This window comes from Neovison vison, chromosome 12 (assembly GCF_020171115.1).
Source record: "Neovison vison isolate M4711 chromosome 12, ASM_NN_V1, whole genome shotgun sequence".
NCBI classification, from domain to species: Eukaryota; Metazoa; Chordata; class Mammalia; order Carnivora; family Mustelidae; genus Neogale; species Neogale vison.
Genome location: NC_058102.1, coordinates 20965165 through 20987927, shown reverse-complemented (window position 1 = coordinate 20987927; position 22763 = coordinate 20965165). Strand labels below are relative to the sequence as shown.

The window sequence follows — 22763 nt, the reverse complement described above, 5'->3', positions numbered from 1 at the left end:
GTTCCTGGTTCTGTTCAAAGCCCTCTGTGAAATTCTCACACTACCTGAGGTGGCCTCAGTCTGTCTCCACGTTTCACAGGAGTGAAGACCAGTCTACTGAGGGTGTGTGAGAGGCCAGGGCACTGTTATATCATGTCTTTGGGCTTCAGAAGCTCCCTATGCACAACTGGATGAAAAAGTAAAATTCAGTTTTTCTCATACTTTAAACCAGACTGTCACCAGGCAGTGATCCCCTACTGGACACTTTACACAGATGGTGTGTATGTCACAACACTTTGAAGCAAGTAGGTAATGTCACTAGTTCACCGAGGAGGTACCTAAAACTCAGAAAAATCAGATCTTTTTCTACTGTCATATAGTTGGTAGCAAAGGAAGAAGTAAAGTTCTGTCTGGCTCTAAGCCTGTGCTCTTTCTGCTGTTCTAGGCTGCCTGAAACATCAGAGTAAGAATATCCTGGAACAGAAAAATATGGAACCTCTGATAGTTTTTTAAACCATCGTAAAATAAAGCCTTGATCTTTTCAAAGTCAATAGAGCTGTTGGACAGTGAAATTGGGGGCAAGGGGGTCTATTTTAAAAGTAGCATGCAGCTAAGAAATTGGATTTGGAGATGCATAGACCTGATTTTGAGGCCTCGCTTTACTATTTGCTATTTATAAAAGAAAAAATGCTAAGTTATTTAAATTCTCAAGCCCTGGTTTCCTCACCTAGAAATTGGAGAGGTATAATGGCAACCTCATGGGGGTTGTTGGGAGATGGCCATGAAATAGAGATAATTCATGCATTGACTTACATTTCCTATGAGCCAGGTGCCATTGGCAGCCGGAGGGAGAGTATAGCAGAAAAAAAAAATCATATGGCATTGTCATAAAGTTTACATTCTGGTAGAAATAAAGCATTTGAAACCCTTAGTCCAGTGCCAGATACACGACAAAATTAACAAGTATTCACTATTGTGAATTGTGTTGTTGAGTCATTATTCATTCACTTTAGCCCAGGACTTCTCAAATTTTGATACACATACAAACCACCCCAGGATCTTGCCAAATGCAGATTCTGATTCAGCCCAAGATTCAGCATTTCCAATAAGCTCCCCAGCACTGCTGATGCTGCTGATCTATGGTCTATACTTTGAGTAGCAAAGATAAAGCCATCATGACTTGTTTCCAGTAGATGTGGATACCTTTCTCTGATAGCCCTGTGATGCAAAAGGGATTCATATCCTGTGTCCAGAGATAATGAAATATTTAGGCTCACATTGTTCCTGGATTGGCAATTACACCATGATCAGAAGGAGACAAACCCAATATACCAAAAAACAGCACCTGCCTTTTTTCTTTCTTTCTCTCTCTCTTTCTTTCTTTCTTTTTGACAACCCAGTGAGAACGATATTGCTATATCCATTTTACTAGTGAGGACACCAGAGTTTAGAAAGGTGACTTAAATTGCCCATGTAAATTGAATGGCTGGGATTGGAAAAATGGTTTACGTGACCCAGTAGTGACACTGTGGGAGGGACAAGGGCCCTGGGAACAATGATTCCTCAGCATCTTCTATCTACGCACTTTATAAGGAGTTCATAGGGATGCCAGGGATGATAGTACCATTCAGGAACTGAGTATCAACAAGAAAGCTGACCTAGATGGGATTAGGAAGATACAGGGATGAGCGATCCTTATTTTGAGAAATGTCCTATGTAGAGAAGACAGACCCACAGACTCTCCTAGCTTGTGTGCTTTTTTTTTTTTTGTATCCACTACAGTATCTCAGTTTCTCAATGATTTTTTTCTCCTAAACACCAGGGTTGTGCAGCTAGAAATCTAAATGGCTTTTCTCACATTATCTTTAGCTGAACTCAGATGCCGAGGCTTTGTATCAGAATATAATACTCAACGATCATACTAATTGCTTCTTATCTCTGGGTTCTTTTCTAATAAAGTGTTTATCTCTTTCAAATCAACAGTAAGATTAATTAATCTTGCAGCTGTTTCATATTCTGATTGTCTGCCACTTTGATCTGAAAGAGAAGGTATATTTATTATAAAAAAGGTTTTCTCAGAATTCTCCCTGAACTGGAGATAGGGAAAAACAACCAATGTGCCAGATTAGGGCAAAAAAAATTTTTTTTAAATCCTATTTTCAGGTTCTTTGCACAGAATAGAGAATTAAAAAGAAAGGCAAAGAAAAACAAAAACATGAATAAGCAAAACCTACAATCTCTTGCTGTAATTTCAATGGCTCAAATGCATAATTAATTATTTATCAAGTGCATACTATGTACCAGACACTTTGCCAGTTCAGGTAAGATAGTGGTAAACAAGACAGATGGATAACCAGCCATAAAGAACGTTCATGTTGGTTTTCACTTCTATGTACCATGTCCTTAGCATACAATTTTTAAGTTAATTCTCACAATTTTATATGAATGATTATGCCAGCCGATTGAGGAAGAAACAGAGGTTCAGAACGTTTAAATCCTTTGTCCACATTTGCATCTCAGTCTGCAAGAGGCAGGTCTTTCTGACTCTAGAATGCTCACCTGGGCAACACTAGTAGAACTGGTTCCGAGGGCAGGTGACCTCCTCCTTCGGAGCCTAGCCCCTTCCCCTGCCTTTGCTCTTCCCCCTTAATTCCATTCATTCATTTTATATTTTAAAAGATTTTATTTATTTATTTGAAAGAGAGAGCATGAGCAGAGGGAGTGGCAGAGGGAGAGGGAGAAGCAGGCTCCCCTTTGAGCAGGGAGTTTGGGCTTCATCCCAGGACCCTGGGATTCTGAGCTCAAGGCAGGTGCTTAACTGACTAAGCCACCCATTCATTCCTCTCTCTTGATAAATAGTGAGGTTTTGGCATCTTATTGTTTTACCATTCCCAGGAACATTATCATCCCATAGAAGACCTCAAAGAGAGGGAGATGCTTAGCCTGGCAGCTGCAGCGGGTGGTGTCCTTGTGGTGGTAGCAGTGCTGGTTAGCAGAGTTTAGCTGCTTGCCAAGGGCTCTTGCATACATATTTCCTGAGGCTCATCTCACAGTATCTTTAGGAGTTAAGTAGTCATTTTACCCTCATATTAGAGAGGGGAAAACAAAGCCCTAAAACTTACGTAAGTGGTGGAAATAAGATTCAAATCCAGATTTACAAACTCCAAATCAAGTATGTATGTGAAAGTCTTTTGCAAGTTACAGAGGATTCTGCCAATGTTTGTGCAAATAGTTGTTATCAAAAAAGGACCTTTTCCATTGTGCCATGTGGCCACCAAGACAAGCTCACCTCCGGTGGCCTTTTGGGAGTGAGTTAAGGACTAGGAGGGAGGGTTTTATAAGGCCAGGTTTGGTTCTAATCCTAATGTAAACAATCAGTGCGATTGTTTACTCTGAGTAAATGTGATCCTTTCAATTTTTTCAGTATTGCCCAAAAACACTGTTATTTTGGAGTTCCACCTAGGAGCACAGATGTCACAATTCTCTCCATGGAGAACCCATGGGAACTATTGCTGGTCAATCACAGTTCATTTTTCTGCTATGTGCAGGCACGCCTGACAATTCTCAACCCAGCCGTGTCAGGAGAGGTGTTCATTAGTCATATGGTAGAGGAAGCCAAATAGATTGGAGAGAGTTAGGAAAAGCTGTGTTGTTACCAAAATGTTCTTGACTCTGATTTTGAGATTTTGGCTTCACCGTAGGTTTTAACGTCAACCACCTGGACATTGCCCCCCGCTATGCCAGCATTCTCATGGGAATCTCAAATGGAGTGGGGACCCTCTCTGGAATGGTCTGTCCCCTCATTGTTGGTGCAATGACCAAGCACAAGGTAATGGTCTCCTTTGGGACTCTGGGTTGCAGTATCAGAGGACTGAACTACTGTGCAAACTTGAGATCTCAAGGCCCTACCCCAGCCTGTAAATGTGTATGTCTTTGACCTTGGCTGAGTCATTTGAACTTTTTTCCTCCTCCTCCTCCTTTTTTTTTTTTTTTTAATTATTGTTTATTGATGGCAAGAGGACTGATTGAGGTTTGGTTCCACATTTCCTCAAGGGGTGTGTGTTGCGGGGTATGGGGGAGAGAAATGAACATCATAGGGACTATTTAGAGACACAAAGAAGAAACTGAGGTGATCAACTCAGGATAAATAATTGACCCAAGATTGTTTTATAATTCTAAGTAATTAAACTTTATAGCCTATTCCCATCTATTACTTAGCATGTTCCAGTGTAAAGATATTAGTGGTGTTATACTTCCTTATTATGAAGAAAATGAACAATACATTAATGGCCTTATCTAAGAACCTTCAAGGGTGGGGCACTCAGTCATAACTGAACCTTTGTGTATTTAGAGGAGGGTGGGTAGTAGAGGAAGATCCCAGATCTATCCAGAGTTCAACCAGAGGCCACATGGTTTCTTAATCCCTGTCACTGAAAAGGTTTTAGGATGCTGCTTTGCACAAATAAAAATTTTCTGATTCTATGGAGTTTTTACCCGACTTTTCTTAGTTAGATTGCCTATTACTAATATGATTTTAGAAAGTCAGCTTCTTGGAGAAAAAAAATGTAGGTTAAATTTTCTTCTTCTTCTTCTTTTTTAATAGAAAAGGAAGGTGGGATTTGGGGGTTTTATAGGCAGAAGTTCTATGTTTTCCCTCTCTTTTCATGAGATTGTGAGATGGATAACTTGACCACTAAATCTCGGATAATGACTTCACCTAACTTTAAACACAAATTCCCATTATTTTTCAATTTACCATATCTGACACAGATAATATGATTAAAGTAAGCTATTGACAGTCAAGAGTGTGCAATTTCATAATTCAAATATTGTTATGTATCCAACAGCAAGCAAGAGGGAGACCTCTGATATTTAAAATGGTGGTTTCCTAAAGCAAGTTTAATGTAAGCTACCATGTAAATGGAAACCCCATTTGTATATTTAAAAGACCTGTGAAATGGTGCTGTATGTATTTTTACATATTTTTTATTTTATTTTTATTTTTTAAAAAGGTTTTATTTATTTATTTGAGAGGAAGAGAGAACATGAGAGAGAGAGAGAGAGATCATGAGCAGGGGTGAGGAGCAGAAGGAGAAGCAGGCTCCCTGTTGGGCAGGGAGCCCAACAAGAGACTCAATCCTAGGACCCTGGGATCATGACCTGAGCCAAAGGCAGATGCCTAACCTATTGAGCCACTCAGTCCCCCCAATATTGTTTATTTTAAAAAGAAGTTGTCTAAATTTAAAAAATGTACATTTATGGTCATCTCTAATTTCTGTATTCACTGTTGTGTTAATTTTAATTTTTTAAACACTCAAATTCTGTTTGGCTCCTGGGCTGGCTTCTGCCATATACCTTCCCTAGAAGCACAGCATTGCAGTTGGTTGTGGGCAGGAGATTTTGTCCCTGTGGAAGCTTCTAGAACAAACTGTTAATCTCTATTTTTGGTTAAAACACATTAATTGTTACAAATATTTCCTTGTCTAGACCCGTGAGGAATGGCAGAATGTGTTTCTTATAGCTGCTCTGGTGCACTACAGTGGTGTGATCTTCTATGGAGTCTTTGCTTCAGGGGAGAAACAGGAGTGGGCTGACCCTGAGAATCTCTCTGAGGAGAAGTGTGGGATCATTGACCAGGATGAATTAGCCGAGGAGACAGAATTCAACCATGAGAGTTTTGCAAGTCCCAAAAAGAAGATGTCTTATGGTGCCACCACCCAGAATTGTGAAGTCCAGAAGAAATGGAGAGGACAGAGGGGAGTGACCCTTGATGAAGAAGAGCTGACATCCTACCAGAATGAAGAGGGAAACTTCTCAGATTCAGCCTAAAGTCTGAGGGGCACTTCCATCTTCTCCTTACATAGAGTCAGAAAGTATCCATACCTATTGCCTTCCCCATAACCCGGCTTGCTAGAGGGTCAAATATGGTGATATTGGAAGTAGGAGCTGGGGAGGAGAGGAAATCTAATCAGCAATAGAGAAAGAAAGGAAAATATCTTGCAATGACATGTTAGGGTATGGAGTTGACTCTCAGTTGACAAAATGGGGATAAATATATAATTTTTTGGATTGGCAGTTGGCTCTTCTCAAAGAAGTGTTCTGAAAGTTCAGTTCAAAGCTCAGTTCTCAAAGTACTGAACTTATTCAGGAAGGAATGACTAGAAGAATAAGGGAGACAGTACCATGCTGTTTAAAGAAAAACCAAAGGAACTGAGGATATTTGGCCTGGGGCAAAGAAAGCAGTAGCTGTCTCTACATTTCTGAGGGCAGCCATGCAGAAGAGGGTTTCCTATTCCCAATAAAGGCCACTGCTCATGGAGGTCCTGCATTGTGCCAGGTGCTTTATAGACATTCTCATTTAATTCCCACACCACTATGACATTTTTCTTGCCTTCATTTTACAGCTAAGGAAGCTAAAGCAACAAGATATTGATTGGCCCAAGGGCCAGGGCTGAGATTGATGGGGTCCAAAATAGGTGGCAGTTTTGGGGAAGAAGTTTTCACCTCAGTGTAGAGAAGACTTTTTTTTTTTTTTTTTAAATATTGAAAACTGAAACTTGACAGGGTTGTCTTGGGCATAATTCCCTATTTTGGCAGCCATGGGGGAATGGGAAACATCTGGTTTGGTGTGAAAGCATTGCCATTGTATGAGGGGCTGGATTCAAAGATCCCGAGTTTGGAGAGAGGTTAAAACATAACAAAGAAAAGAAAGGAGAAAGAGAAGAAAAAAGAAAGAAAGAAAAGGAAAAAAGCTAAATAAGATAGCCATATGTTCAGGAATCTGATGTCCAGAATGGCTGAGAGGAAGTAAGTAAGGGGTTGGCTAAATTTTGACCCTTCATGGCATCAAGAATTTAGTTAAATAAATAATGCCCCAAATTACTTATACAGCTTTAAGACATTCAGTAATTTAAGAAGTAGGTTCATGTGTTTTATTAGGTAAAATTTTCTTAGAAGAGTCTTCTGTTTTAAAAAAATGTGCATCTTTAGCCATTTCTGCTAGTGATATTGGGAAGTTTGATTAAACTATGCACAACTATGGTTGAAGTATTTCCTAATGATTGTATTTGGAATGTTATTGGGAAAAACCAAAATAACATAGTAGTAATTATATAGGGAAATGAAATGAAAGCATGAATGAAAGCACCTGTAACAACTAGACCTATAGCTAATCTTGAAAAATTCATCTTTGATCACATAAGGCAGTAACATGGATACTCTCTGGATATATTTTAAAATCGAATGTTATTTTAAAATTTAAAGTTGGCATGTAAGATACTACTTGAAAATAAAATTGTTTTCTTGTTCATTGGTTTTGAAAATTTTGTTTCTACTTTCAAAAGAAAAATATAATGTCAAAGAAAAATTATAGATTTATTTGTAGTTCATTATAAAGTGTTTTTTGTAAGTTCTACCAGGTACATTTCTTGTTGCTAGTTGTATCAGCAGAGTTGCAAAAGGGTAATTTTGTGAGAAAAAAAGAATTGTCTGACTCTCTAGTAAGTAATATCCTGTATATCATTGGTATATAATTTATGTTATCTTATATCTTTAAATCTGTTTAATGAGTGAATGCATGTACATACGACAGTTCCTGGCATGTAGAAAGTGATCAATAAATATTAACTATTATCATCATTACCATCCTGTAAACTTTCTGGGAACTTTTCAGTTGAAAAGAAAGCATGCTATATATTTCTCATCCATCAGCCATAGAATTTGTTGTGAAGGTTGTGTTGTTTTCTAAGTTAAAAAAAAAGAGAGAAATTTACAGTAGCTAGTGTTTTATTTTTTCTTCTATTAATAAAGTCAAATAACTTTTAAAAAACTCATGATAATCCTTGAGGATTATTATTATTATTATTAATATTGAAGATTGCAATACAAAGCCGTATTTGCTCCATCACTTAGAGTCAATGTCATATGCAGAAATCCCACATTTTGAGAAATCAAAGCATTCAAGGTGCCTGTAACTAGCCCTTCTAATATTAAAAAAAGAAAAAAGAATGGAGCCCTGGATCATTGTGTTGAAAATGAAAACACATTATTTTGTTGTGATGAGTTCTGCAAAGGTTGCATCACACAGATTATTACATTCGAACACCAGACAGATGCAGTTTTCAGTCCATGTATATTTTGCTGCAAATATCCATTTGTAGGTCAACCCAGGAAACAAACCATAAATTCAGCAGAAGGGATGGGAAAGCCTGAAGTATTGGATTCTTGAAACAAGAAACGTTTGACTTTTTGTAAAGAATGCAACTCTTGGAAGACTCCTAAATATGACTAAAAAAATTATTCAAGAAATCAAGACACATTTGTTATCCCTGTGTGGATGTGAAGTTCAATAGGTAAGAACTGAAATGTACTGGTTCTCTTTCGCACTGCCTCCTTCTGACCCCAACACACCTGTTCTTCTGTCTCTGTTTCTTTTCTCAGCTAGTCACATCACTCTTTGCTGGAGCTAGGAATCTTGGAGTCATTTTTTACTTTTAAAAAAGTAATTCTTTCTCTTTCTCTTCCCCGCCAAATCTATTTAATTTTATTTGCAGTCTGTGATCAATGTCTTACATTGGTTTTGGAAAAATTTTCAGCTGTTTTCTCTTCTGATACTGCTTTTGCTTCACCTGTGTGCAATTTCGAAGAGTCCAGCTAAATGGATGCTGGACAGGACGTGGGAGTGTTTTCCATATCTCTTCTACGTTTTCTATATTTTCTAAACTTTTTCCTCTTTCTGTGTCATTCTGGATATCTTCTGATTTTTTAAAGTTCTTTATTACTCTCTTGAGCAAGGTCTAATCTGGTAAAAAGAAATCTGTTGTGTTGTTCATTTCGGTTACTGTATTTTCAGTTTGAGAATTTTGTTGATTCTTTCAAAGTTCTACTATGTCTTTTAAGAAATATTTCTAGTTCTCTGCTGAAATTTTCAATCCTGTATTTTATTTCCTGGAACACAGTAAGCTAATTATTTTGAAGTCTGTTCAGTGCCAATATCTGGAGACCATGTAATTCTGTTTCTATTTTCTGTGGGTTTTGCTGATTCTTGTTCAAATTATCTTATCTTGGTCTGTATTTGGTTTTCTCTGTATCCAAAATTGTATTTGAAAAATTATTTGGGGGCGCCTGGGTGGCTCAGTGGGTTAAAGCCTCTGCCTTCGGCTCAGGTCATGATTCCAGAATCCTGGGATCAAGCCCTGCATCAGGCTCTCTGCTCAGCGGGGAGCCTGCTTCCTCCTCTCTCTCTCTCTGCCTGCCTCTCTGCCTACTTGTGATCTCTGTCTGTCAAATAAACAAAAAATAAATAAATTAATTAATTAAAAAAAAGAAAAAAAATTATTTGTAGAGGGGCTCCTGGGTGGCTCTGTTGGTTAAGTGTCTGGCTATTGGTTTCAGCTTAGGTCATGATCTTGGGGTCATGGGATCACCTAGGGCTTCACACTCAGCCGGACGTCTGCTTGAGATTTTCTCTCCTTCTCCCTCTGCCCTTCCCCCAATCATGCTTGCTCTTGCTCCCTCTCTAAAATGAATAAATAAATAAATCTTGGGGGAAAAAAAGAAAAATTGTTTGTAGAAATGATTTTAGGTTTAAAATAATGCCTTTTTTCCTTTCTCTGTCCAGAAAGGATTTTTGTTTGTTTTTTTCCAAGAGCCCAGAGAGTTTCCAGTTGTGAAATCTGAGATCTTCTGGGCCACCCAGATGACTCAAAGCTGGGCTACAGGCAGCATGAAGGCTCTTTTACTCTCATTTCAACTTCATTCCTAGATTATTGCACATCAGGGTCTCAACCCACACTGCTGTGCATTACTGTGGGTTTATACCAAGCCCTCAAACTGCTCAACTATCAAGCACTGGCTTTGTTATAATTAACAAATGCTCCCAGGAGAAAAGTGGCCTCAAATGCCAGCCTCAATTCTCAGGATTTTTGTCTTCCCCCAGATGGCCAGATGGTAGCCAGGAAACTTTTCACTTCCATGCTGATTCTCCAATACTGTTGAACAGACACTAAAAAAGACATCCCCAGCACCCCCCCCCACGAGCTTTTCTAGTGTCTTCACCTAAACTAAGTAGACTGTCATTAATGGACGACGAAGTCCTTTTTAATTTTATTTACACAAATTCTCTTGAACAGATTTATCTCTCTCGAGATAGTGTGGTAATAAACCTCAAATCTCAGCGGCTTAATACAGCAAATGTTGATTTCTCTCTGATGTTGCTAATCAAGTGTGGGTTTAGGTGGGTGGCCTGGAAGCTTGTTTCAAACAGTCACTCAGGTATCTAGGATTTGTCTTTTTCTCCACTCACATCTTACAGTTCACCATTTGGAACATATGACCTCTGTTATCACCATGCAAAGGGGAAGGAAGGCACATTGGCTATTTACCACCTCACTTGGAAACGTCACTGTCATTTCATTTCTTTTCTTTTTTTAAAAGTTTTTTATTTTATTTTATTACTTATTTTTATTAACATATAATGTATTATTTGCCCTAGGGGTAGAGGTCTGTGAATCGTCAGGCTTACCACTTCACAGCACTCCCCATAGCACCTACCCTCCTCAAGATCCATAATCCAGCCACCCTCTTCATACCCCCCTCCTCCCAGAAACCCTCAGTTTGTTTTTTGAGATTAAGAGTCTCTTATGGTTTTTCTCCCTCCTGATCTCATCTTGTTTTATTTTTTCCTTCCCTACCCCCGAAACCTCCCATTCTGCCTCTCAAATTCCCCGTATTAGGGAGATCATATCATAATTATCTTTCTCTGACTGACTTATTTCGCTTAGCATAATACCCTCTAGTTCCATCCACATCGTTGCAAATAACAAGAGTTTATTCCTTTTGGTGGCTGCATAGTATTCCATTGTATATACATATATCACATCTTCTTTATTCATTCATCTGTTGATGGACATCTAGGTTTTTCTATAGTTTGATTATTGTGGACATTGCTGCCATAAACATTTAGGTGCACGTGCCCCTTCAGATCACTACTTTTGTATCATTAGGGTAAATACCCAGTAGTGTGATTCCTGGGTCATAGGGTAGCTCAACTTTTTGATGAATCTCGATACTGTTTTCCAAAGTGGTTACACCAGATTGCATTCCCACCAGCAGTGTAAGAGGGTTCTCCTTTCTCCGCATGCTCTCCAACATCTGTCATTTCCTGACTTGTTAATTTTAGCCATTCTGACTGGTATGAGGTGGTATCTCATTGTGGTTTTGATTTGTATTTCCCTGATGTCAAGTGATGTGGAGCATTTTTTCATGTGTCTGTTGATCATCTGGATGTCTTCTTTGCAGAAATGTCTGTTCGTGTTCTCTGCCCATTTCTTGAGTGGATTATTTGTTCTTTGGGTGTTGAGTTTGAGAAGTTCTTTATAGATTTTGGACACTAACCCTTTATCTGATATGTCGTTTGCAAATATATTCTCCCATTCTGTCAGTTGTCTTTTGGTTTTGTTGACTGTTTCCTTTGCTGTGCCAAACTTTTGATCTTGATGAAGTCCTAATAGTTCATCTTTGCCCTTGCTTCCTTTGCCTTTGGCGATGTTTCTAGGAAGAATTTACTGTGGCTGAGGTTGAAGAGCTTGCTGCCTGTGTTCCCACTAGGATTTTGATGGATTCCTATCTCACATTAAGGTCTTTCATCCATTTGGAGTCTATTTTTGTGTGTGGTGTAAGGAAATGGCCCAGTTTCATTTTTCTGCATATGGCCGTCCAAATTTCCCAACACCATTTCCATTGGACATTCTTTCCTGATTTGTTGAAGATTAGTTGACCATAGAGTTGAGGGTCTATTTCTGGGCTATCTGTTCTGTTCCATTGATCTATGTGTCTGTTTTTGTACCAGAACCATACTGTCTTGATAATAACAGCTTTGTAATAAAGTTTGAAGTCTGGAATTGTGATGCCACCAACTTTGGTTTTCTTTTTCAAAATTTTTCCTCCAGCTATTCAGGTTCTTTTCTGGTTCCATATAAATTTTAGGATTATTTGTTCCATTTCTTTGGAAAAAAATGGATGGTATTTTGATAGGATTGCATTAAATGTGTAGATTGCTTTAGGTAGCATAGACATTTTCACAATATTTGTTCTTCCAATCGATGAGCATGGAAGGTTTTTCCATTTCTTTGCGTCTTCCTCAATTTCTTTCATGAGTACTTGATAGTTTTCTGAGTACAGATTCTTTGCCTCTTTGGTTAGGTTTATTCCTAGGTATCTTATGGTTTTGGGGTACAATTGTAAATGGGCTTAACTCCTTAATTTTTCTTTCTTCTGTCTTGCTCTTGGTGTATAGAAATGCAACTGGTTTCTGTACATTGATTTTATATCCTGACACTTTACTGAATTCCTGTAACGTTCTAACAGTTTTGGAGTGGGGTCTTTTGGGTTTTCCACATAAAGTATCCTATTATCTGCAAAGAGTGAGAGTTTGACTTCTTCTCTGATGATTTGGATGACTTTAATTTCTTTTTGTTGTCTGATTGCTGAGGCTAGGACTTCTAATACTATGTTGAATAGCAGTGGTGATAGTGGACATCCCTGCTGTTTTCCTGTTTTTAGGGGAAAAGCTCTCAGTTTTTCCCCATTGAGAATGATATTTGCTGTGGGTTTTTCATAGATGGCTTGATGATATTGAGGATGAACTCTTTATCCCTACACTTTGAAAAGTTTTGATCAAGAAAGGATCCAGTACTTTGTCAAATGTTTTTTCAGCATCTGTTGAGAGTATCATATGGTTCTTGTTCTTTCTTTTACTAATGTATTGTATCACATTGATTGGTTTGTGGATGTTGAGCCAATCTTGCAGCCCAGGAATAAATCCCACTTTGTTATGATGAATAATCCTTTTAATGTACTGTTGGATCCTATTGGCTAGTATTTTGGTGAGAATTTTAGCGTTTGTGTTCATCAAGGATATTGGTCTGTGATTCTCTTTTTTGATGGGGCATTGTCTGGTTTTGGGATCAAGGTAATGCTGGCCTCATAAAATGCATTTGGCAGTTTTCCTTCCATTTCTATTTTTTGGAACAGTTTCAGGGGACTAGGAGTTAATTCTTCTTTAAATGCTTGGTAGAATTCCCCTGGGAAGCTGTCTGGCCCTGGGCTCTTGTTTGTTGGGAGATTTTTGATGACTGCTTCAATCTCCTTACTGGTTATGGGTCTGTTCAGGTTTTCTATTTCTTCCTGGTTCAGTTTTAGTAGTGGAATACATCCATTTCTTCCAGATTATCGAGTTTGCTGGTGTATACTTGCTCATATTATGTTTTTATAATTGTATTTCTTTGGTGTTGGTTGTGATCTCTCCTCTATCATTCATGGTTTTATTTATTTGGGTCCTCCCTCTTTTCTTTTTGATAAGTCTGCCCAGGGGTTTAACAATCTTATTAATTCTTTCAAAGAGCCAGCTCCTAGTTTCATTGATTTGTTCTACTGTTCTTTTGGCTTCTATTTCTTTGATTTCTGCTCTGATTTTTATTATTTCTGTTCTCCTGCGCGATTTAGTCTTTCTATGCTGTTCTTTCTCCAGCTCCTTTAGGTGTAGGGTTAGGTGGTATACTTGAGACCTCCTTGTTCCTTGAGAAAGGCTTGGATCACTATATACTTTCCTCTCAGTACTGCCTTTGCTGTGTCCCACAGATTTTAAACAGTTGTGTTTTTATTATCATTTATTTCCATGAAGTTTTCAATTCTTCTTTAAATTCCTGGTTGACCCATTCATTCTTTATTAAGATACTCTTTAGCTTCCATGTATTTGAGATCTTTGCAACTTTCCTCTTGTGATTGAGTTCAGAGCATTATGGTCTGAAAATATGTAGGGAATGACCCCAATTTTTTGGTTCCAGTTGAGACCTGATTTGTGACCCAGCATGTGATCTATTCTGGAGAATGTTCCATGTGCACTAGAGAAGAATGTGTACTCTGTTGCTTTGGGATGGAATGTTCTGAATATATCTGTGATGTCCATCTGGTCCAGTGTGTCATTTAAGGCCTTTATTTCCTTGTTGATATTTTGCATGGATGAGCTGTACATTTCAGTGAGGGGGGTTGATAAAGTCCCCTACTATTATTATATTATTGTTGATGTGTTTCTTTGATTTTGTTATTAATTGATTTATAAATTTGGCTACTCCCATGTTAGGGGCACAGATATTTAAAATCGTTAGATCTTCTTGTTGGACAGACCCTTTGAGTATGATATAGTGTCCTTCCTTATATATATATTTTTGGTAGAACAGAGTTCTATTCAAGTAGGTGAATAGAACAGAGCTACCCACTTGATTTTGGTTCTATTTTGGTCTCTTAGAAGAAACTACCTCCCAAAATATTAAAGAAAGAAAAACATATATATATATATATATATATATATATATATAAAATAAGGGTAAACATGATAAAGGGATAGAATATGACTGTAAAGATGAAAATTAAAAAAAATACTAAGAAAGGAATTGATAAGATAAGTTGGTTGGAAAAAGAAAGAAGAAAAAAGAAAAAAAAAAAAAACCAAAACGGTGGAGGGTAGAGAATGTGCTCCAGCTGGAGACTTAACAAAACCCTGTGCTAGATTTAGGGCATATTTTGATGTATTAAGAGAAATTGTATCCCAAAATTTTTTTGAAAAAAGAAATTCTATATGTATACCAAAAATAAGGTTAAATGCAATGAAGGATGAAATATGACTATAATAATGAAGGTTTTAAAAGATCTTTTAAAGAAAGTTATTATTAAGATAAACTAGTTAAAAATATTAAAAGAGGAAAGAGGGAAAGTTAAAAAAATTAGAAGAAAAAAAAATTAAAAAAATTTAATTTAACTTTGCAAGGCTATAGGGTCATGGGGAGAAAGCCATGAATTCCATGCATTTCTTTCCCCTATCTCTGGAATTTTGCTGTTTTCCTTGATCAGTGAACTTGGTCTTGGCTGGATGTTCTTTCTGATCTTCTGCAGGAGCTGTCTGTTGTAGTGAGTATCAGAAGTCTTTGCCCGAGGCAGAACTGCACCATCCTTGCCAGGTGCCAGGCTCAGAAATCTGCTCACCTTCTCTCTTGGGAGTTCTTGTTCCCTGAATGCTTTCTGTAGAGCTCTGGAGAATGGGAATGAAAATGGCAGCCTCCCAATCTCCAGCTCGGAGGACCTGAGAACTGGGAGCCCCACTCCTCAGTGCACCTTCAGAGAAAAGCACTCAATCCCTCCCGTTTCCCTGGTCTCCTGTTGCACTCCGTGCTCACCTGGGCTTTGATTGAGCGTTTCTATCTCTGACCCACAGCCCCATTTGGAGTCTCCAAACCCAGCAGATTTCTGCCTCCAGAGGAGGGTGAGTCTCCCTGGATCTGCCACTTGTGGGGACCCTGCTAAAAGAGCAGTGGCCCCACTATGCTGTGGATCACAGTTTAAGGTAACCCCCGAGCTGAGAGCTCATTCCTCAGGTCTGTTGCTGTAGTTGGCTTCCCCGCTCCAAAACCTTGGAGCTCTGCAACACTCAGACACCCCTGATCTTTCAGTGATCCCACAGGTCATGAGAGCACACTGTCTCTGAGAAGGCTCCACCCCCACTTAGCCTCTGGAGCGATATCCCTCAGTGGAGCAGACTTCTAAAAGTTCTGATTTTGTGCTCTGTTGCTCCACTGCTTGTGGGGAGCCGTGGTCTATCTTCCCGTTGCTTCGGATTCACTTCTCTGTACATCCTACCTTGCAGAAAGTGGTCAATTTTCTGTTCCTAGAATTGCTGCTCTTCTCTTCAATCTCCTGTTGGGTTTGTAGGTGTTCATAATAGTTTAATAACTATCTAGCTGAACTCCTGCGACCTGATGTCATTCCAGTCTGCTACTCCTCCACCATCTTGACACAGTCATTTCTGCTTCTAGTCCATCAACCTACACTAGTCATATAGTTCCAAGCTAACTTCAGAGGTGGCTAGGACATGAAGGAGAGCCTGTGGATCCTGAGAATGAACACTAATTACATCTCTACTCAGCTCTAGCCTAGGTTCGGGGTCTTTTGAACTCTCAAGTGGCATGCTGAATTAGTTCCCTAACTCCAAGTGCCATAAATGATGTGACTCCGCTTTGTGGCATTCTGGAAGATCTGAACTAGGTTGTAGGGAGCAAATTTTATAAGGGAGGGAGTTTTGAGCCCCATCCAGGAGAGACCACAAACATACCAATTCAGTCTCATTAGAGCAGAATAAATTCTGGCCTGATTCAAATCTGAGTTAATAACTACATGCACCTATTTGAAGGACAAGGAAAACTACATCTTTCTTTAGATTTCACATATTACTATGTCCCAGACCTTATGCTAAGGCTTTTCCATACATGATCATTTGGTTTTCATGACAATCCCATGAGGAAGGTTCAACTATTTATTTCAAACATTTATTAATAAGTAAGTGGTGTTTCAGTGCAGAACTTAAATGTAAGACTCTAGTGGACATATTTTAATCTTAATTCTTAATTTTTAATCTGTTCTCCACTGCTTCTCCTGGGCTGCAGTAATTCCAGACAGTGGTGATTCTCAAAGTCAGGAGAGTGTCCCAGTTATCTCAGTGAGAATGAGCCAGCTGATGGAATGAGCCCTGGTAGCTTAGTCAAGACCCATGCACCAGGGACAGGTGAAACAACAGATGAACAGGTGAGATCCCTCTTCTCATCAGCTACTGGACTAAAATGAGATTAAGAATCAGAGGTCCTTGTCTTTTCCCTATTTTCCTGACTACACAAAGTATAACATGGGAAGTTTGAACCCAATGTTAACTGGGCATGTGTGTCTTGGGGAGTCAGGGGCAGGTTCCAGAGGATTGAATTTCTCCCAGGCCCGGAAACCCCACTTATGGAAACACAAACATAAGAAAGAAGGTGAAAATTGCATTTAGGAAGTTGAATGGGGATACATCAGTCTTAACTGAATTCAGTAGAACTGAAGGAAAAAGAAGGAAGCTGTTTTGAGTTACTGTACCCACAGAAGCTAAAGAATTGAAGGCAGCAGCACCAAGTACCTCTGAAGGATGGGGAGGGGCAGGGGTAGAATGAGATCAGAGGAAGGGGGCTGAAAACAAGGATTGGTTGAAAGTGAGAGTTGCCAGATTTCCCAACCCTGCTGAAAATGCATATACAGAGCAGATATAACCCCAGAGTCTGTGCCTGATCAGCTCAACCAAGGAACTGTTTCTCTCCATACCTAGTAGAAATAGGAGGTTAATCTTCTGGACAGGAACTCTCTGGACTCAAGAACACCTGTCATAGTTCAATATAAGCTTTAAAAGGTAGAGATTTTAGTCTGTTGTGGTCACCGATATATCTCAAGTACCTATAACAGTGCCTGGCTTTAATAGTCATTTGGTAAATATTTGTCTAAGGAATAAATGAATGAACCTTAATAAACACAGGGAAATTAATTAACAGTTTGCATAATGAACACTGAAAGCTTTCAACCGCCTTTGTGAGCTGAACTTCCATAACGCTGGTAGCCAGGTTTATAGTCCCTAGGTAAGAGATTAGAGGAACCCCAGGGTGAGGGGGGGAAACTCACTAAGAGAATGCTTATAGCCATTGACATTTGGGGTTTTTTCCTCCATCAAAATAACTGCTCAGTCACTCCCTTGGAGGCCACCCACAGAGTCCTGCTATGGGAATAGAAATTCCATCATTCATTCATTCATCCTATAATTATTTAGTACTGATAATGAGCACCTCAATTATTGAGTACCTACGATGGTCTGGAAACTGGGAATAGGAAATAAATTAACAAAGTAAGTATCTGTTCTTATAGAGCTTGCATTCTAGGGGGCAGACAAAAAAAAACAAGCAGGTTGATGAGTAAATCAAACACATAATATGTCAGAGGATGATACATGTTAAAAACAAACATAAAACAGGGTAAGGGGGATGTGCAATGTGGAGGTTGTTGAGTTATGCTGAGTGTTCAGGGATAAAGTGAACTTTGAGCAGAGAAAGGAAGGCAGTGAGGGAGGAAGGCAGAAGCATATTTGGGCAAAGAGTTTCAGGAATAGGAAAAAGCAAGTACAAAGGCCATTAAGGGTGAATGCACTTGGCATATTCAAAGAACACCAGTTCCTTGAAGTTCTGAACACATTTTGAAGGAAGATGAGATATTTACTAGGAGGCAGAAGACTGGGGAGAATCAGGATTGGTAAAGAAGGGATTAAGAAGTTAGACATGTTTGATTTTGAAATTTTACTTGCCTATTGATATCTATGTGGCCTTATGAGGTGGACAGTGGAAACAGTCTGGGATTCAGGGCAGAGGTCAGATCTGAAGTTGTGTACTTATGCGTCATCATCACGTCTCACTGGTAGTTAAAGCCACAAGACCAGATGAGATCAACAAGATTTGAACATGACTGAACCTGGGGAGTGCTCCAACATAGAGAGATCAGGAAGATGAAGAGAAATCAGCAGAAGAGATGGGGAAATGGAGGACAGAGGGAAGTTGGGGAGTGGGTTGAGGAACCTAGTGTCCAAGTGAGAAAAGCATGGCTCAGAGGGAGACATAGGGTTAGGACATGATCAGTTGTATCAAACGGGGGTCAAGGAAGATGAGGACTGAGAATGGATGTTTGAATTTAGCAACATGAAGATTGTTGGTGACCTTGACTAGAGCAGTTTCAGTGTCATGGTAATAACAAAATCCTGGATGAATGGGTTAAATAAAGGGTGGGCCTTTGGGTTAAATAAAGGGTGGGCCTTTTATTGTCTATGCAGGGATTAGAATAAATCTTAATCTAAAGGGGAAGAAAAAATACTGCATGCATGACACAAAAATAGAATTCTATTTTTTAAAAAGGAAGAAATACCCAGAGAAGCAGATTGGGCTAGATAAACTCTTGAGTCTGGGACATCAGTTAGGAGTCTGCTATAATAATTTAGAAATGAAGGCAGAGCCAGGATTGGAGCAATGAAAATGGGGAGGAAAGGGTAGTTACAGAATACTTAAAAAACTTCTTTTCCCTAAAAAAATATGAACATGCTCCTTTATAATATAATACTATAACAGATTTACATTATTTATATTAGCATATATATGCTAATATTATAGCAGATTTAATTATTCTTGCCATTCAGCACATGTGCCCTAGTCTTTCTTCTATACATATGTATTTTTCAACAATCTGGGATCATACGTAAGACACAGTTTTATGTCCCGCTTTTTGCACTTAACCTTATATGATAAATTCCTGTGTCTTTAAATATTCTTGAGAACATGATTTTAAAATAATCACTGAGATGAAATTTACATAGAGTAAAATATGCAAATTTTAGGTTTACACATGGATGGATTTTTACTCATGTATACATACCACCTGTGTACTGACCCTACTGGTAATCACTATTCTGATTTCTATTATTGTGGGCTAATTTTAGCTGTTTTTGAGCTTTGTATAAATGGAATCATATAGAATCAACTCTTTTGAATCCTACTTCCTTCCCTTAGTATAATATTTAAAAAATTGATAAGTGTTACTGTGTTTATCAGTAGTTTCTTTTTAAGCAAAATTGGTATATAGTATTATTTTCTATGGCTATAACAAAAGTTGTTTATCCATTCTCCTATTGATGGGCATTTGGATTGTTTCCAATTTTGGGGAGAGGAGGCTACTGTGAATAAATCTGCTATAAACATTCTTGTCTTTTTGTAGGCATAGGTTTTTATTTCTCTAGTGGTGGGACTGCTGGGTCATAGGGTAGGTGTAAATCTTTGTAAGAAGCTGCCAAATACTTTTCCACAATGGCTATTTCATTTTACTTTTCAATTTTTTCGATTTTTATTTATTTATTTACTTTTTAAAATATTTTATCCATGTATTTGAGAGAGAGCAAGCAAGAGCACAAACAAGCAGAGCTGCTGGAGAGGGAGAAGCAGGGTCCCCGCTGAGCAGGGAGCCTGACATGGGGCTCAATCTCAGGATCCCAGGATCATAACCTGGGCTGAAGGCATAAGCTTAATCAATGGAGCCACCCAGGCACCCCCAAAACATGATTTTTTTAAATGGTTGATTGGTATCATTTCATCTTACGTGCCTAGACCAGTTGTTAGATGTTTTAGGCAATTTCTAAATTTTCACTATTTAAATAATAGTTCTGATTATAAATCCTTGACTTCATCTGTAAGAGATATTTTCCAGGGAAAATTAACCTGACTTTTCATTTCTATTTATCATTCTGTAAGTAACCAGTTAAGCTTATTAGCAGCAACAACAGAACAGATGATGGAAAAATGTGGCTGTCTGAAAAACAATTTCAAAGTGGCTTTGAAATACATTTCTTTAATAGTTATATAAAAAAAGACTAGGTAACTAAAATTTCAGGGTCTGAAAGTACTTCAAGCACAGGAATAGCATGTAGTAATAGTGTTTTCCTCTTATCTCTCCCTCCCCTTCCCTGCTCCACCTCTCATCTCCCTTACCCTTTTGTCTCTCTCCCACCAAATGACAAAACTAAGCAATTTATTTACTTTTATTTATTTATTTTTTAAAAGATTTTATTTATTTATTTGACAGACAGAGATCACAAGTAGGCAGAGAGAGAGAGAGAGAGAGAGGAGGAAGCAGGCTCCCTGCAGAGCAGAGAGCCTGATGTGGGACTCGATGCCAGGACCCTGGGATCATGACCTGAGCTGAAGGCAGAGGCTTTAACCCACTGAGCTACCCAGGCGCCCTTTACTTTTATTTTTAATTAAAAAAAAACCCAAAAAACAAAACAAAAAACTAAAACAATTCAGTAATGAGTTTGGTGTCCTTTATTCCAGGGAAAACAACCTACAGATTGTGGGAGTCCAGTGTTCCACAAGCAGTTGGGACACTGTTCCTGAGGGTTTGGGCAAGCATGAGTTTTAGGGAACATTAGAAGAGGCAACATGGGAAGATGGCGCCGAAAGCGAAGAAGGAAGCCCCTGCCCCTCCCAAAGCTGAAGCCAAAGCAAAGGCTTTGAAAGCCAAGAAAGGGGTGCTGAAAGGCGTCCACAGTCACAAAAAAAAGAAGATCCGCACATCACCTACCTTCCGACGACCCAAGACTCTGCGTCTCCGAAGGTAACTCAAATATCCTCGAAAGAGCACCCCCAGGAGAAATAAGCTTGACCACTATGCCATCATCAAGTTCCCCCTGACTACTGAGTCAGCCATGAAGAAAATAGAAGACAACAACACACTTGTGTTCATTGTGGATGTCAAGGCCAACAAGCACCAGATCAAACAGGCTGTGAAGAAGCTCTATGACATTGATGTAGCCAAGGTCAACACTTTAATCAGGCCTGATGGAGAGAAGAAGGCATACGTTTGGCTGGCCCCTGACTATGATGCTTTGGATGTTGCCAACAAAATTGGGATCATCTAAACTGAGTCCAGCTGGCTAAATCTAAATACAGTTTTTTCATGATTAAAAAAAAAAAAAAAAAAAAGAAGAGACAACATGGAAATAGGACATGACTGGCTAGGAGGTTGGGGATTTTCCTATAAGGCAAACAAGTCCTATTTTCTAGGGTCAGGTAAGCTGACTAACACTATGTTGCAGAATTGTGATTGGTGTGTGTTAGGTTTCCCCAACAAGTGTTTTTTCTGGCAGGCTGCATCGGGTTTAGATTTGTGGTGTGGGCTGGGCCACAAAAGCTGCCTTCATTTTTGGGGTCCTGATGTATGAATTAACTTTATTGTTCTACATATACACATCCACTCACAATGTCTGAATTCTGAAATGAAGTTTGAGTTCCGTCAAATAACTAAGACATCCCACAAACTTACGAGACTTTCAACTCTTTCAGCCGTCTGTGTGGTAGCTTGTGTGGAAGCTTGTGTGGAGTTTGCAGACTGGCTTGAGATACGCAGCCAGGTGATTCCACTTCCTTTCTTCCTTAAATTCTTCCAATGAGGGTGAATAGCACCACCTTTCAGCCATGGCCTGTGGCAGGACAGACATAACCACCTTTACCGGAACTAGGGGAGGAGGCTGAGCTTTTCTGGCCAAGTGCTCACCTTGCCACAAATTTCATGTGAGGGGAGTATCACAAGGGAAAGAGGAGCAGTTATAGTTGGATCCTGAAGCCAAGTAAAGCCACGGTGGTTCCGGATAATGTTGGTGTGGGAGAAGCTACCTGAGCACCTTGACGTGAGACCTTAAAACTTCTCAATTTTGGATAGAACACCAAATATCATAGAACACCCTCAGAAAACATGAAGGAAATGGCAAGCTCAATTCTTTTTTTTTTCTCCAATTTATTTATTTTCAGAAAAACAGTATTCATTATTTTTTCACCACACCCAGTGCTCCATGCAAGCCGTGCCCTCTATAATACCCACCACCTGGTACCCCAACCTCCCACCCCACCCCCACCCCCGCCACTTCAAACCCCTCAGATTGTTTTTCAGAGTCCATAGTCTCTCATGGTTCACCTCCCCTTCCAATTTACCCAAAAGCACATACCCTCCCCAATGTCCATAACACTACCCCCCTTCTCCCAACCCCCCTCCCCCCAAAACGCACAGTTTGTTTCATGAGATTAAGAGTCACTTATGGTTTGTCTCCCTCCCTATCCCATCTTGTTTCATGGATTCTTCTCCTACCCACTTAAGCCCCCATGTTGCATCACCACTTCCTCATATCAGGGAGATCATATGATAGTTGTCTTTCTCCAGGCAAGCTCAATTCTGCCCAGAAAGAGGATCTATCTATATTTTATAGCTGTCATCATATTCTCAAAGTTGTTCATGACTCAAAAGAGGCCAAGATTTGCCCAGAATGAGCTACAGGTGCTGAATAGAAGGCAACCTAA

General features: G+C 39.2%; 1 protein-coding gene and 1 pseudogene across 1 annotated transcript in view; both read left to right on the top strand.

Moving 5' to 3' along the window:
• The window catches only part of SLC17A8 (solute carrier family 17 member 8), a 47475-nt gene extending 40234 nt beyond the window's left edge, over positions 1-7241 (top strand). The window contains exons 11-12 of the mRNA XM_044227982.1: positions 3681-3808; positions 5467-7241. Of these exons, the coding sequence (XP_044083917.1) occupies positions 3681-3808; positions 5467-5808 (470 nt within the window). The 3' untranslated portion in view covers positions 5809-7241. The remainder of the gene's footprint in view (positions 1-3680; positions 3809-5466) is intronic.
• Positions 7242-20860: 13619 nt separating this feature from the next.
• Positions 20861-21331, top strand: LOC122891645 (annotated as a pseudogene).
• Positions 21332-22763: the final 1432 nt, after the last annotated feature.